A 16,644-nucleotide genomic window follows, 5' to 3' on the forward strand; every position below is an offset into this window, starting at 1 on the left:
CAGACTCCACTTGTGGGATTACACTACGTGTGTTGTTGTTCATGTCATTTGCTTGTGAAAGTATTGGTTTATAGCTCTTGTTCTGTTGAAAAAAAAACCAAAAAGACTAGTAAATGAAGGTTAAATTGTCACTATTTGACTATTGAAAATTCTGAAACTTGTTTAACATAACTCATTCAATACATTTACCCTTAAAATTATACTAAATATAGTGATGTAGGAGCGAAATAGGAATAACCTAATCCGTGAAAATGGGGTTGTGAGAGTGAAATACAAGCGTTGAAATGTATGAACGTTTTTTTTTACAGCTATCCAATTAGTGATCAACACAACAAACGTGAAAATTGAAGTCTAATTAAAGCTCTACAACCTCAAATCAAACGTGGTACTAGTTGAATTGTGACAATAGACTAACAGTCTGACACCACTCACATAAAATCATGTGTACGCCATTGATCTAGTCCCTTATTGGTAACCACTTTTCATGTTTCACACAAACATAGCAAAAAATTGTAATATGAGAGAAATATTTTACCATATTTCCCAAAATTGCAAAACTTTTTTTGTGTATTAAAATAATTTAATTTCAAAATGTTAAACATATAGTCAATATGTCCGAGTGGTTAAGCAGACAGACTCGAAATCTGTTGGGCTTTGCCTGCGCAGGTTCGAATCCTGCTGTTGACGCCTCTTTTTTTGGCCCTCGCGCACTAACGGTGGAAGCCATGACTCGAAGTTTATGGCCTAAGTTCTTAAATCAACCTCGAGTTAATATATAATCGAGTTTATGGGCTAAGTTCTTATACCGACCTCAAGTTGCTAGATAATAATAATAATTGAATCACAATAGGATTTTTAGTGACTTACATAGAGGGGCGGAAAATTATACTATTTATACATGGTTAAAATTATTTTTTATGTATATATAGTAGATGTTGAACCCCATTCGGCTAGTTCATGTGTTTATTTCTTCATATTTTGAACTTCCTTAGTAAAAATTCTGACTTCGTCACTGTATAGCACACTATCTATAAATTGAATGGCATAAAAGCTCCATGGAATCCATATGGCACTCTATTAGGTAATAGGATTATGGCAATTGGCTCACTTTCAAAGTTTTTTGCATCAACTATATAAACCTGCAACATATACATATAATATATAGTCAGATTTCTCTATAGTAACGTTTTTCAAATCGTCTTTAATACCATAATGAACTTACTTGAGATTGATTTGTATTTTCATTGTGTGTGAATGCCACAATCCAACCATCATCTTCATCAACACCATCAAGTTTTGGAACAAATGTAGCTCCACTACAAAATGTTTTTTTTGGGAAAATGTGATATTCAACCTTAATCAAATCTTCTTCTTCTTTATCATCCTAATTAATCAACATATAAAAATAATATCAATTAGATAAATGAATATTACAATTTTAGAAAATATCGAATATAATATTATTGTCACAAATTTATAAGTAGAAATTACCTTAGAATTTTCAACATGTCTTTTTTCAAAATGAAGTTTGGCGATCCCTCCAAATTTAGCAAATCCTCCTGATAAATTCTTTGCTAAATTCAAGATAATATGTCATCATGAAGTTTAATTAGTAACATGAAAATACGTATTTTATTGCTAAATAATAAAATCGCTAATTCTATATAACGCCAAATTAATAATGAATCTTGTAGGTAATAAATTCATGTTTTTAGTAGTGATTAATTATATCTCATTCCAAATAGAAATTAGAGTACTAACCAAAGTAATTAGAGAAAGCTTCTGAATCAATAAGTTGTAGATAACCAAATTTGTTTTTAAGACCAATGAAGTGTTCATTGATCATTGGGAATTCCATAATAAACCGATGATCGTTTGTAGTTAGATTTTTCATCACTTCACCTGTTCTCATGTTTAATCTCCATTCACAAACATTAAAAAAGGAAAATAAATTTTTTGACGATTCAATATTATCTTTATTGAAACTCTTCTCGTTCAACGCATCCAAACTCAACTCTGACTCATCTATTGTGAGGTTTGGTCTTGGTATAATCCATCGACGAGCTCTACATGCCCTCACCACCACCTTTTTATATTCACAAAAAATAAGTCAAATTAATTAAGCAATTGTACTAGTCTCATGATAATTTAAAAAAAAAATTAAAATCAAGTTAATTTTTTTTTAAGAGTCAATTACCTCATCATTATCTTCAAAACAATTTATTAGATGAAATACATAACATGGTTCAACTTCAAACCATTTAATGGAATTAGCATCACCATAACGTGGCATTATTCCAATTCTTGCATATCCATCTTCATTGTATTTTATTAATCTGCAAAATAATGATATATATATTAATTAAAGGATTTAATAAAATGTATTTCATTAAATAGTAGAATGACTAGAATTATTTTTATACATATAAAATGTTTGAAATACTTACTCCTCTCCAATAGTAAGTCTGTTTAGGTCCATAGTTAGTGGAAAATTCAAAATCACATTATACCTACATATAATTGAAATAACCATATTTAAATAACATTATCATAAATAATAATTGGATTTAAGTTCATATACACTAAACTACACTTTCTTATTTTATTTTTCAAATTATCATATCGATCAGAACTGTAACCTATTAAATTATTTATCTGATAGTATAAGAAATCTATACGAAACGTAAACTCAAAAGTAATAATTACCTCTTTGTAACACCAATTTCATGGCAAAGAATACACCTATTTAATTTGAGATCCACCTTGTGAATCATTTGTTTTCCATCAGCTAAAAATTGGAAGGAAATTTATAAATAAATTAGAAAACTAAATAAAAAAATTCCATTGAAGTCTCCTAATTTAGCTTCAAAATAGAAAATAACATACCTGAAATGACTCCTAGCTCAAAATAAGGCTTTAGTGGATATGTTCCCATTATAACAAGTTCACCTGTACCTGAGACTTTCTATCGAGATATAATATAATTAAGTAATACATATATTTTTTTAAATAAGATAATCATATACATCTTTAATATGACGTCAAACATGCAATAGCTCTAGCCTTCAAATTTCACTCACATCCAAAACCAAAATTAAATATTTTTACGTGTTTGATTAAAAAATAAATTTCGATCTACTACACGTGTGAGGCGTGTGAGAGACGACACAATGTAATCAAGTAATTAATATTTTCACTTGCATACACATTATAATTTTCGACGTTCAACTGACTATCCAATTTTCTTTTCCAATGACTATAAATTCATCATTCCAACCAACTAAAAACCAAAATAAATCTTCACGTGCTTAGCTCATGAAAAAAAAGCGCACCCACACGTGAGGAACATGTGACACACAACACTGTTAAATAATTAAAATAATATGTTTTTATGAGCCATTACCTTTGGATGAGCTGTGAATGATCGATTCCAATCTCCATTAATAGTCCAATTTCCCAAAGTTTCAAGTGTTTGTATGTTTATCTCTTGAGGCATATGATTTTCAGCAATTGAATAGTACTTCTTTGAGTGCTTAAACACACTTGTGTTGCTTAGATATTTGTGAAATACACCAAATCTCAACTGCAAGACAATTAGGATACACATAGTATATTTAAAACATTATTAGTGTGAGTGTGTGCGTCATGTGTATCGAGATATGGTTAGAAATGAAGATATTTGGTTTAAGGTGGAAGTGATCTTTGCGATGGACAAGATGCAGAAATCTAGACTGAGATGGTTTGGACATGTAAAGAGGAGAGCAGACGCCCTAATAATGAGGTGTGAGAGGTTGATGATAGAGGTACTGAGTAGAGATAGGGGTAAGTCGAAGAATTCTTGAGGATGGGTGATCAGGACCTAGGAACCCTTTAGCTTACCGAGGACATGACCCTTAATAGGAGGGTGTGGATGTCGAAGATTTGGATAAAAGGCTAGTAATAAATAGTCTGACAATCTCAAGCTGAATGAACTTGGCATACTCCTTTATTACTTGCTTCTCACTAATTAACAACAAAATTATAAGTAGTTTCATAACTTGACTAGGTGGTTCGTATCTTTATATATGACCCCATAATAATAAGGATAGACAGAGTAATTAAGAGTTCGTGCCCTGAGTATAGAAATATTTTTGCTAGGAACTTTCTTTTTTACTTAATCTTACGCAACACATGAAATACATATTAATTGAGACCCTAATACAGGTACGAGATACCGAATGAAAACCCAAAAGACATTAGTTCATGACATACCAGATTTAAAAGGGAAGCCATGAAAACAGCAAGAGCATCCCCTTCCATATTAGGAATAATACTTGGTTTTTTTCTATCCTTTTCCATGTTAAATGTGTCTGTTTCTACATATTTATTCTTGTACAATATATTCCATTTGTTGCCTGTTTCTTTTTCTTTTGTGAAGTACAAAGCATGAAGCATTCCTTCACCTTCAATCCATATATGGCTTGATTTTCCAAATATTGACTTGGTTGATTTTAGTCCTCCAAATAGAGGATTTGCTCCTACATTCAGAAACAGATTCGAGATTTAAATTTGATCATAAGTTCACATGATATATAAATATGCCCATTTCACATTTATGCCCTTCAACATTGGGCGTACATATAACATTGAACAAATAGACACACATGTCTTATGTGGCGTCCTACATATCTGTGTCCTACGTGTATTATGTCGATCACATAGGATTCATGTGTCTACTTGTTCAACATTATACAAGTTCAAGTGTCGTCTACTTTACACACTCAAAATTGGAGGACATAAATGTGAAATGAAGTCAACTTAAAGAGCATATTATTATTATGCCTTTTAATTATGAGCGGAAAGTTTTGTATTGTTATCTTCTGTTATCTTCTAAATGACCTGATAGCGTAAGATAAAAAAAATCAAAACATTTTACTTACCATTTCTTATGTAAACACCCTCTGGGAAATCATTTGGAATTTCCCCTTGAATTGTAGTGACTCTCACAGCTTCTCCAATCTCTTCGACAGGTGCAAAATTACTCTGTCAATTATATGTATTTGTAGGTGAAAAAGAAGTCCAAATATATATAAATTAAAAACTGTGATAATGGAAATATATACTTCTTCCGTTTGAGTTTATGTGACACATTTCAGACTTAAAGATTCAAACAAGTTTGTTTTTGATCGGAAATTCTTCATATATCTTTTTTTGAATTATCAAGTATTGTGACTTATAATACTTTTTACGTAGTTTACAAATATATAAATTTTATTTTAAAAAATTTAAAGATTTCATGAACAAATTCTCGATCAAACTTAAACTGTTTGACTCTTGAAAAATAAAACGTGTCACATAAATTAAGAAAGAGAATATAATTTTTATATATATATGTACCTGAGATGGGAGCAAAGGTTGGTCCACAAATTCAAAGGTGAAATCTACAAAATTATCCAATAATTTGAAAGAAATTTCCTTAATAACTTTTGGTACATCCAAATGATCCAAATTTGACAAAAATGGCTGTTCCACAATAAAAATAAAGTAAGTTTTAATCCGCTAAAATTCAAAATTAATATTGGACTAAATATAATTATGCAATAGGTTATAGTCAATCAACCAATCAACAAGTCACATATGTTTGTGTGACTACAAATATAAATAATTCACCATCATTCAAAATAGTAATTTAGTAAAAAAGAGTCATTCCATGTTCTAGTCTCTTAGGATAAAATCCATGAGCTTAAATTGTTGGCTCTGAATAACCAGTTCAATAATAATTAACCTCGTTCTACCATAACATATGAAAACAACATACGTACATATATATTCTGATAATTATTTTACGTTGACAATCAGTCCATCGAAATTAAACATATATAAGTAAATACATAATAATTCTTGAGGAAAAAAAATGTTTACCTTGAAAGTAGATGAAACAGAAGCTTTCAAATCTTTAAATTTGGGTATAAGAGGTTTTTTCAAACAACAATAATTAACTTGACATGAATAAATATAAGCAGCCATTGGTTTTCTTTACACAATTTTTCTAGTATTGTGAAAGAAGTAGAAGTGAATAAGAAGGTTTTTTTTATATAGTTAGATTGTGTGACCACAGAGTATTATTTTCTCCGTCTTAATTTATGTGACAGAGTTTTTCTTTTTCTTCTAAAACTTCTAGTCTAAAAGACTAAAACAAGTTAAAGATGTCTGTGTGACTATAAATCATTAATTGCATTAATGGTAAAATAAATATTTTAAATTTAAATTGTTAACGAATATAAAAATATATCATTCTTTTTAAAATTGATTAAAAAATTATATCATATACCTTGAGACAAACGAAGTATTATTTTTTCCCAACAAGCAACAAATTTATTGCTCTATCTTTTCTTCTTTTATTTGGGGGGGAGGGGGTTGGGGATCGATCCTTTTCATAGCTTTTTAAACTCGATTAATTCAAATATACATCAGTATACGTTGTTATCAAAATCATACTAAATATTGCGCTAATCACAATTATGTATAGAGTTTACTAACGTGTTATAGATGATTAACTGTCTTATTTTTCCGATTATTAAGTTTACTTAATTATAAGCCAGCAAGTCCAATTAATTGATGTTTTATTTGACTTTATTTTCAATTAATTGATGTTTTATTTGACTTTTAATTTTTTGAGATTTAAAGTCGATCATAGCTTGGTGAAGGTTAGGCATAGAGCCAAACTTTCGTCATTAATATTCAGACTTAATAATAAGTAGATAAGCTTTATATCTTCAAACTGAATAATAAACTGGAATAGAGAATCATAAAGACTTTTGTTTTTAAAACTATAGGAATTGAAAATTATGAAAATTTTAGTTTTTCAAAAACAGATAAGATGAATATAAAAAAATATTAATACAAAAATAAAAATTTGATTCCATTCTCACTGAATTTATTGTGTGCTCTTTCCTTAAAAAATTTAACCCCTTTGTTATTGTCCAAAATTTTGAGTTAATTTTTCACAAGATAAGATATTACACTATTTTGTAATGGTTGGCAATTCAAATAAAATTAAAGAACTTCAACGAATTGAAACATTATTTTTATATTTATAGGCAACTAATTAATTGTGAGATGAAGAGGTGCAATTTAATAAAAAGGTATTTCTTTCGATTCAATTTAAAAATCGCTTTCATAAAAATATTAGATGAAGGGCGGCTTATGGTTGGTGCTTAAAGCCTTTTTAGTGTTGCTGAGCTTGAGTTCGAATCGCACTCTCAACGTATTTTTTATATGTTTTTTGAACTGTTTTTTAGTGAAAATTTTGATCATGTCACTATTAAGCTAAGAGAACACCCATAACTTCAAAATCTTAGATCCATCATGTGTTTGAGCTACATGTTTTCCTTTCAAAATTTGTGTTACTCATTACAAACATGTTTTAGTATTGTTCAAAAAGTTTACATGACTAATTGATATGGGGTTGTATGTGTCTAGAAAAACATAATTCTTGGAATGACAATGGAGTGGTGCAGGCTTTATGTTATGCGTGGTGCAGTATGATTTTTAAATTATGTAAGTATAAGATAGATTGAAATAATTTTCTTCTAAATTCTTTTTCGAGTCTTAGATATAAAAAAATTCTTCACATGGAGCACTTTTTCTAAATAGAACCTCATGCCGCGTGAATCTAAGCTAAAAAAAAGAAATTCTCATCTTCTAAATTGAGCTTTAATATGGATATCGAACACCGAATAGAAAGTCAAGGAAAATATTTTTAAGCCATTAGTAAAGATGTTTTAGTGAATAGATAAAGATGTTTAACAATAATTTAGAAAGAATAATTCAAAGTCATTAGTAATTAATAGGAAGTACTATAATTTAAGTCTCATAGGTTTTCCCTAATTAAATCACTTTGTCGTATATTATTTTATTAATACTTGTAGGCTGTAGCAAGGACTAAGACAATCCATTTCTCTTTTCTTAATAAATCTATAATACTCTATAATGGTACTATTTAATGCACTATCAGTCACTATATTAAAAATAATCTTTAGCAATAATTAATTAATTGTAATAACTTAACTAATGATAAATATATTTTTTAGAGACAATTATTATTGACAGTTACATTTTAGCACTCTTTGTAAATGTAACTAAAGCCTATAGCGATATTAAATCTGATGACATATTTAGTACTATTTATGTTGTATAAGATTATAACGATGCAAAGATGAAGAAATTTGAAGCAAAATAATTTATACCGAAAGTAAAAAACTCAAAAAATAAAATAAAATTGAATTACTAAAATGTCCAGTGACCATTTTACCCTTCCCTTAAACACATACATTCTCTATCTCTCTCATTTAAATTAGTTAAAAAGAGAAAAAGAAAAGTGACTCAAACGATCACATAAATTTATAATTATTTTTTTTTACAAAAAAATTGGGGAAGCTAGCATTTGAAATATTAAATGAATATTCAATTAATTGATATATAATGTCTTTAATTAATATGCTCGTCCGGAAACAATAACTTGCAGCCATATTCCAACTCAAGCTAAGACAAGTGGATGTTTGGATTCATAATTAATAATAAATAAAAGAGAAAGATAAATCATGTATTAATATGCTAATAAGTATAAAAATTGTAGGGAAGAAATATGTTGAAAAGAAAGCCAAAGATAAAGGTGAATAAAAATATAACACGTCTTAGAATCTCTTACACAAAAAATTACAGTTCCATTAGTAGTGACGGATTCAAGATTTTCACTAAGAGAATTCGAAAAATAATAATATAATACCTAAAATTTAAACCTGGAAACTCTTGGTGAATTTTGAACTTTTCCTAACCCATTGAGTCTACTTTTAGTTTTGTGCTTAGTAGACTCACATAAAAAAAAAGTAAGAAAAAAAACCTTATATATACGTGTAAATTTTACTGAAAGAGTTTAGGTGAACACTCTCGATCCTCTTATTTTGTACCGTTCATATTATGCTCTATGGTTCACAAAAATTGGCACCCACTAACGATCATAGTGGGGGCTCACCAAAAGAGATCATGTTATCGAGTTCAAGCACATCTGTATTTATGATAGAAAAAACAACAACGTCCTCAGTAAACACAAATTAAATATTTAGTAATCATGTGTTTTGCATGTACGATACAAGGATCTAAGTCTTATAACTTTCTTAATTTATCAATATTGTATTACGTATTAGGAATATTAATATTAAGTCTGAATTGTTCTCAATTGATTTTATGATACTCTTGAAATTAGTAAAGTATTTACGATTATTTTCGTAACAAACTAACAATGCGTACAACAAATACCATTCAAAAATCGAAATCGAATATCTCACAATAGAGAGGTGACAAATAAGACAAATTGCTCAAATAATTTAATCGAGTATAAAATTGAATGTAATTAATAAACGATTCATGATCCATCGTGTCCTAAAATTTACAAGTTGGTTATAAATCTAGTTCAAGTGGTATGGGCCAAAGAAAGAGAGACTTGACCATATTTTTTTAAAAGAAAAACTATTTTATTAGACATACATCCAAATTATATATACTAATTCTATCGACACTTTTAAATAATTATGTATCTCACCACTAATTAAGAGTTTTCTATCATATATTGAGGAAGATACACCCAGATATATGTTTTTTTTCTACCAGAGACACTAAAATAGAGAGAGAGAGGCGAGCAAGATAGTCACATGTCCTAGATACATGTGAATCACATTAGATACATACTAGATACATGTGAATTACACCAGTTACATAGGAGAGCGGTGAGGGAGACATTTGTTATGTATCCCAGATACATGCGAATCTACTTAATTGGATACAATGTATCTACAATAAATTACTCCTAATTTTGACCCATGTATCCCGAAATACATGTATTTGGACGTATAATCTGGGCGTTCCAAAGTCTAGTAAGATTCGTAATATTATAAATTAGAGTATATATATCTAAATAATTAACTCCTAAACTAATGAGATCTTTATTAAAAAAAAAAAATTAATAAAGGAAACTAACATTTATTGGCATATATTATATTTTATTCATGCATGTATTTATTGGAGACCGCAAATATACGAAACAATTCAATAAGGCAATAAGCACAAGATATTGAATACTATACTATCACTAAAAAAAACAGGTCGAAAAACGAAGGCCAAAACCAACGGATCGATGGATTTTATTGGTTATAAACTATAGTCCGTCAATTTTTTTTTTCGGATTTTAACATTTTTTAGTAGGGTATCTATAATTAATTGAAGGACATAAATGCCCCATGAAATCCATATGGCACTCTACTTGGTAATATGATTATGGCAACTGCCTCACTTTCAAATTTTTTTGCATCAATTATATAAACCTGCAAGATTGAAATAATTATATACATATTAGAATGAATATAAATTCCAAAATCACGTTTGAGTAAAAAAAAAAAAAAAAAAACTATAAGAGGATTCATGAAACACCATTCAAAATTAATCAATCGATCCTAAAATTTTAAAAACTCTCTTTCTCAATATATATATATATATATTATATTTGTCCTTCAAAATTTGACTTCAAAAACTTACTGACTTGATTAATTTAAGTTTGCATTGTAATAGCAAGTCCATTATGGGGCTATTTGTCCCTTGAAAACATCTCGTGTAATTGTAATAAATACATATAGAAGATTAACATGACACATACAAATCGAGAAAAAAGAATAATTATATTATGATTTAACTTACTTGTGATTGATTTGTATTTTCATTATGTGTGAATGCCACAATCCAACCATCATCTTCATCAACACCATCAAGTTTTGGAACAAATGTAGCTCCACTACAAAATGTGTTTTTTGGGAAAATGTGATATTCAACCTTAATCAAATCTTCTTCTTCTTTATTATCCTAATAATTAATCAACATTCAAAAGTAATAACAATAAGATAAATTAATATTACAATTTTAGAAAATGTCAAATATAATATTATTGTCACAAATTTATAAGTAGCAATTACCTTAGAATTTTCAACTTGTCTTTCTTCAAAATGAAGTTTGGCTAGCCCTCCAAATTTAGCAAATCCTCCTGATAAATTCTTTGCTAAATTCAAGATAATATGTCATCATGAAGTTTAATTAGTAACATGAAATTTTTTATTTTATTGCTAAATAATAAATATTTATCACTAATTCTATTTAACGATAAATTAGTAATGAATTCTTAGCTAATAAATTCATGTTTTTAATAATGATTATAATTTATATCTCAATGTTCCAAATCCAAACAGAAATTAGAGTACTAACCAAAGTAATTAGAGAAAGCTTCTGAATCAATAAGTTGTAGATAACAAAATTTGTTTTTAATACCAATGAAGTGTTCATTGATCATTGGGAATTCCATTATAAATTGATGATCGGTTGTAGTTGAATCTTTCATCTTCACTTCTCCTGTTTTCATGTTTAATCTCCATTCACAAACTCGAAAAAATGAAAAAATCTCTTTTAACGTCTGAACATTGTTTTTACTGAAATTCATCTCGTCTAATTCGTCCAAACTCAGCTCAAACTCATCTACTATAATATCTGGTCTTGGTATAATCGATCTACGAGCCCTACATGCCCTCACCACCACCTTTTACACACACACACAAAAAGGGATAAAATTAATTAATTTTACTAGTTTCATTATTGATCACATAAATCTGAAATTAAATCAAGTTTAAAAAAATGTAAAGATACCTCGTCATTATCTTCAAAACAATTTATTATGTGAAATACACAACATGGTTCAATTTCAAACCATTTAATGGAATTAGCATCACCATAATGAGGCATTATTCCAATTCTTGCATATCCATCTTTATCATATTTTATTAATCTGCGAAAATCAGAAGTATAAATATACATTAATTAAGGATTTAATTAAAAAGTACTTTTCATTAAATTGTAGTATCACTAATTTTAAAAATAATAATATATCATGTTTGAAATACTTACTGCTCTCCAATAATAAGTCTGTTTAGGTCAATAGTTAGTGGAAAATCCAAAATCACATTGTACCTACACATAATTGAATTGTAAAAATATTAGAATAACATTAACATATATAATAATTGGACTTAAGTTCATAAATTTATACTAAACTACAAAAAATATTTACACTATCGATTAGTTCAATGTAATTGGTTATAATGAATTTTTACTTTAGTTTTCAGGTTATCGTATAAAATTTTATAGAAAAAAATACTTATTATTATAAGTTGATTTTATTTTATATATATGATCAGTCAGTACATAAAACTTAAATGCATAATAATTACCTCTTTGTAACTCCAATTTCATGGCAAATGATACACCTATTAAGTTTGACATCCACCTTGTGAACCATTTGTTTTCCATCAGCTGAAAATAGGTATTAAGTGAATTTAAAAATAAATTAGGAAATTAAATAAACTTTCCAAAATGGAAAATAACATACTTGAAATAACTCCTAGCTGAAGATAAGGCTTTAGTGGATTAATTCCCATTGTAACTAGTTCACCCGTGTCTGGTATTTTCTGTCGAGACATAATATAAATAAATAATTAATTAAAAATATACTTGTTTTAGTAACTTAAATTTTTGAATGTGATAATCACATCTTCAACATGAAATCAAAAACATGCAATAAATCCTATCTAGTTCACATGTTTCTATAGTTTTGCTCACATCCCAAGACAAAAACAAAACTATTTTCATTCATTTGACCTATAAAAAGAAAGAATAACTTCGATCAACTAATTTACAAAATATAATATACTGTATATTTTTTACTTCATATACATATACTATATACATAATATACAATATAATTATGTAAGAAATCTTTTTTAATAGTCTAAACTTCTAGATTAAACAACCACACACTTTAAGAATTTTTGCATACAAGATTCATTGTAAAGATCTATATATGTTGTTTAAACTCTTCAAAAACACTAATAAATACATGTCAAAATTTTCAAAAATAGCATATTTGATCTTTTAGGATGTGATGTAATTGCGATAATAATTTAAGAGAGTTCGAGCGACGTAACAAAATGAGTTTTGTGATGAGCCATTACCTTTGGATGGGCTGTGAATGGTTGACTCCAAGCCCCATTAACAGTCCAATTTCCCAAAGTTTCAAGTGTTTGTATGTTTATCTCTTGAGGCATATGATTTTCAGCAATTGAATAGTACTTCTTTGAATGCTCAAACACATTTGTATTGCTTATATATTTGTGCAATACACCAAATCTCATCTGCAAAATAATAAGGATACATACACATAGAATTCAAGCTCTTGCTACAATTAATTACATGTATGTTGTTCGGATTCTTTAAAATATTATTATTTTTATATTAAATTCTCCAAATATGTACTACCTGTAAAATATCTGACACACACCCTCCATATTTTTAAATAGTTTAAGAAACATAGGGCTAGACCACATTAATAATACCATCATCTTCTCTTGTACATTACAATTAAGTCTCTGAATGTATGTGACGTTGCACGTGTATACAATTAAGTTTCCGAATACATGTGATGTTGCACATGTATATCAGACTCTCAGCTTGAAGCTCTGAATATGAAATAGATAATTCTATTCTTAATAAGATATTTAGCATTAAAGCTTTAGATATGAAGAAAAAATCTGATTAGAAGAGTTTAATTTTCCCCTCTAATAAGTTTTACATACTAATTAATCGAGACCTTGTTACATATATCAAATACCGGATAAGAAATCAAAATCAAAATAAAAATAAAAATGAAAGTAGTTCATGACATACCACATTTAAAAGGGAAGCCACTAAAACAGCAAGAGAATCCCCTTCAATATTAGGAATAAATCCTGGTTTTTTAAGATTTTTTTCCATGTTGAATGTGTCTGTTTCTACATATTTGTTCTTGTATAATATATTCCATTTGTTGCCTTTTTCTTTTGTAAAGTACAAAGCATGAAGCATTCCTTCACCTTCAACCCATAAATGGCTTGATTTTCCAAATATTGACTTGGTTGATTTTAATCCTCCAAAGAGAGGATTTGATCCTGCAAACAGACGCAGATTCAAAATTTAAATTTTATCGATTCAATTTTTAGGTTAACATTGAAATCATAAATTACACTTTTGGATGAATTAAAAATTTAAAATATATATGCACTCTATGTAAAAAAACAAACATTGAATTCAGTTGAACCTATTAATTATATGCTACGTACATATGCATTTTTGCTTACAAATGACACTAATTTATAAGGTGTGTTTGTTACGGGAAAAAATATTTTTTTAAGATAAAAAGCTTCTTAAAAATCAAGAAAATAACTTCTATTTATGAGATTATAAAGGGAAGAAAAATGGTTTCATAGCTATTTGATTTTATATTTTGAAAGTTTGATTTCGATCGATAATTGAATAATTGAAAAGAGATATTCAGTCCGATACTAATAAATCATATTTCAACTTTCAATGTGTAGTCCCATACTTATAATTCAAACTTCCATATTGTGAATTTCAATACGATAATTTAATAATATCGTATTAAAGTTGAAGTCGACTGTTCATAAAATATATATGTTTAAAAAAATATAAAAAAAATTAGAATATACACAAAGTGAAAGGTGGAATCTTGGATATCCAAAAGATGGGGCATTGGAATTGTCAACAGATTAAAAATGATTTAAATTCAATTAGTTAAGACTGACCGCACACAGAGAAATTAAGTGTGTGGGCAGAATGCAGAAAGCCATAACACATACCCTAAAATAATCGAATATCAAATGGTATTAATGTCGTGTATAAATTATCAAAATTAGTTATTGTATTTTTAAAATTTTATTCTTGAATATCATATCGAATAAATAAATTAATACATATCAAAATATCGAAATAACTTCTCATTCGACTTGATAATTTAATTTTCGGTGATTTATGCTCAGCTCTAATTGGTGGTCTCCACACTACCTCCAAATTCCGCCCACTAATCGCCCCAATCCCGAGTTTCGTTCCATCCATTTAGTGGCAGAGTTAAAAAATTTACTAAGAAAGTTCAAAATATAAAAGTACATAACGAAACGAAAAGAGGTATAATATAATATCTACTTTATAAACATAAAAATAAATAAATATAAATAACATAATTTTCTATTGAACGAAATTTGAATGAATCCTCTCATTTATATCCGGCTCCGCCCCGCAAACCCCATCATACCTAGATCCCCTTTCATCTCCACCCTCACCGCCTTCACCCACCCTTATCCCTCACCTCACCCCTATACTCACCTCCAGATTATAAATGCTCACCTAAGTTATATTTCACTCGTTTTAATTTATATGTCTGATTTTAATTTGATACAAAATTTAAGAAAGTAAAGACATATTTTTTGAATTTTATAGTCTAAAACTAAAGATACATAGAATATATCAAAATATTCTTTAATAATCATCGTACTTCGATAATGTAAAACAATTTCATGTTAACACACTAATATTAAAACTATCATACCCAACAACACACTTAATATTCATGTAACTAGCTAGTTTCACTTATTACGAGCCACATGCAATTATATTTTTTTTAGATGATTTGATAGTGTAAAAAAAACCTATTTTATACACTTTCTTACCATTTCTTATGTATACACCCTCTGGAAAATCATCTGGAATTTTCCCTTGAACTATAGTGACTCTTACAGCTTCTCCAATTTCTTCAACAGGTGCAAAATTACTCTATCAATTATTTATTTGTGAAAATACACAAAGTCATGAACAAATAAATGTACCAAAAAATGTGATAATTAATGGACAAATTAAAATATATATATATATATATATATATATATTTATATATAATTATATATATACCTGAGATGGGGATAAAGGTTGATCCACAAATTCAAAGGTCAAATCTACAAAATTGTCCAATAATTTGAAAATAGTTTCCTTCAATATAACTTTTGGAACATCCATTATCAAGGAAAAATGTTCCAAATTTGTCAAAAATGGCTGTTACACAAAAAAAAAATGAAGCAAGTTATAATTGTGCACAAAGTTCAAGGGAAAAAAAGATTTCCGAAACTATTAGTATGAAATGAGTCGATTTTTGACTGATACATGCTTTTTAATAAAACGTCTGTCAAAAATTCACCTTCAAATTAAACGAGACTGAGGCTCCCAAGTCTTTAAATTTTGGTATAACAGGCTTTTGCGAACAACAATAATTAACTTGACATGTATAACTACAAGCAGCCATAAATATTTTAAAAAAAAGAAACTTCTTTTATTTATTTCTTCACTATTTTTTTTGGATTATTGAAAATTTGAATAAGAAGATATGTTGTTTTGGTGCATAAGAATGGATGAATTTATAGTTAGATTGTGTGACCACAAAACATTATTATATTTTTCCCACCAAGTAGCTGCTCCCATGATATAATTTATTGCTAGTCTTTTTTCTTTGGGTTTCCCACCTTATAGGGTTCGGTATCGATATCTAAGCTCGATTAATTTTGATTTGTACTTAAAATTCATGTGTATGTTCAATAACAGAGTATAAACAGGAAGAAATCAAAGGAATTATATATACATAAAAAAATTAATTTTAATCTTATATGTACATATAAATTTTTGGTCAAAAAAAAA

General features: G+C 28.2%; 3 protein-coding genes and 1 non-coding gene across 5 annotated transcripts in view; 2 read left to right on the forward strand and 2 right to left on the reverse strand.

Annotated features, from left to right (window-relative positions):
* The window catches only part of LOC125818509 (uncharacterized), a 90,745-nt gene that overhangs the window by 64,200 nt on the left and 9,901 nt on the right, over window positions 1–16,644 (forward strand). The window lies entirely within an intron of this gene.
* TRNAS-CGA (transfer RNA serine (anticodon CGA)) lies at window positions 606–687 on the forward strand. The gene has a single exon. It is a non-coding gene; the product is annotated as a tRNA-Ser (tRNA).
* Window positions 1,757–6,007, reverse strand: LOC125818495 (carotenoid 9,10(9',10')-cleavage dioxygenase 1-like). The gene is made up of 11 exons (XM_049497981.1): window positions 5,902–6,007; window positions 5,377–5,502; window positions 4,920–5,022; window positions 4,252–4,517; window positions 3,404–3,583; window positions 2,887–2,965; window positions 2,707–2,788; window positions 2,448–2,510; window positions 2,198–2,336; window positions 1,987–2,086; window positions 1,757–1,902 (listed from the first exon to the last, which is right to left on the reverse strand). The coding sequence occupies exons 1-11, from the start codon at window positions 6,004–6,006 to the stop codon at window positions 1,757–1,759; spliced, it is 1,389 nt and encodes a 462-aa protein (XP_049353938.1). The 5' UTR covers window position 6,007.
* LOC125818497 (carotenoid 9,10(9',10')-cleavage dioxygenase 1-like) lies at window positions 10,251–16,255 on the reverse strand. The gene is made up of 13 exons (XM_049497982.1): window positions 16,151–16,255; window positions 15,868–16,008; window positions 15,630–15,732; window positions 13,795–14,054; window positions 13,083–13,262; window positions 12,461–12,539; window positions 12,303–12,384; window positions 11,980–12,042; window positions 11,722–11,860; window positions 11,287–11,614; window positions 11,016–11,065; window positions 10,729–10,890; window positions 10,251–10,358 (listed from the first exon to the last, which is right to left on the reverse strand). Exons 1-13 carry the CDS (start codon window positions 16,253–16,255, stop codon window positions 10,251–10,253), a joined length of 1,800 nt encoding a protein of 599 aa, XP_049353939.1.

The sequence above is a fragment of the Solanum verrucosum genome, unplaced genomic scaffold, assembly GCF_900185275.1.
Source record: "Solanum verrucosum unplaced genomic scaffold, falcon-dt-bn FXZP01000462.1, whole genome shotgun sequence".
NCBI lineage: Eukaryota > Viridiplantae > Streptophyta > Magnoliopsida > Solanales > Solanaceae > Solanum > Solanum verrucosum.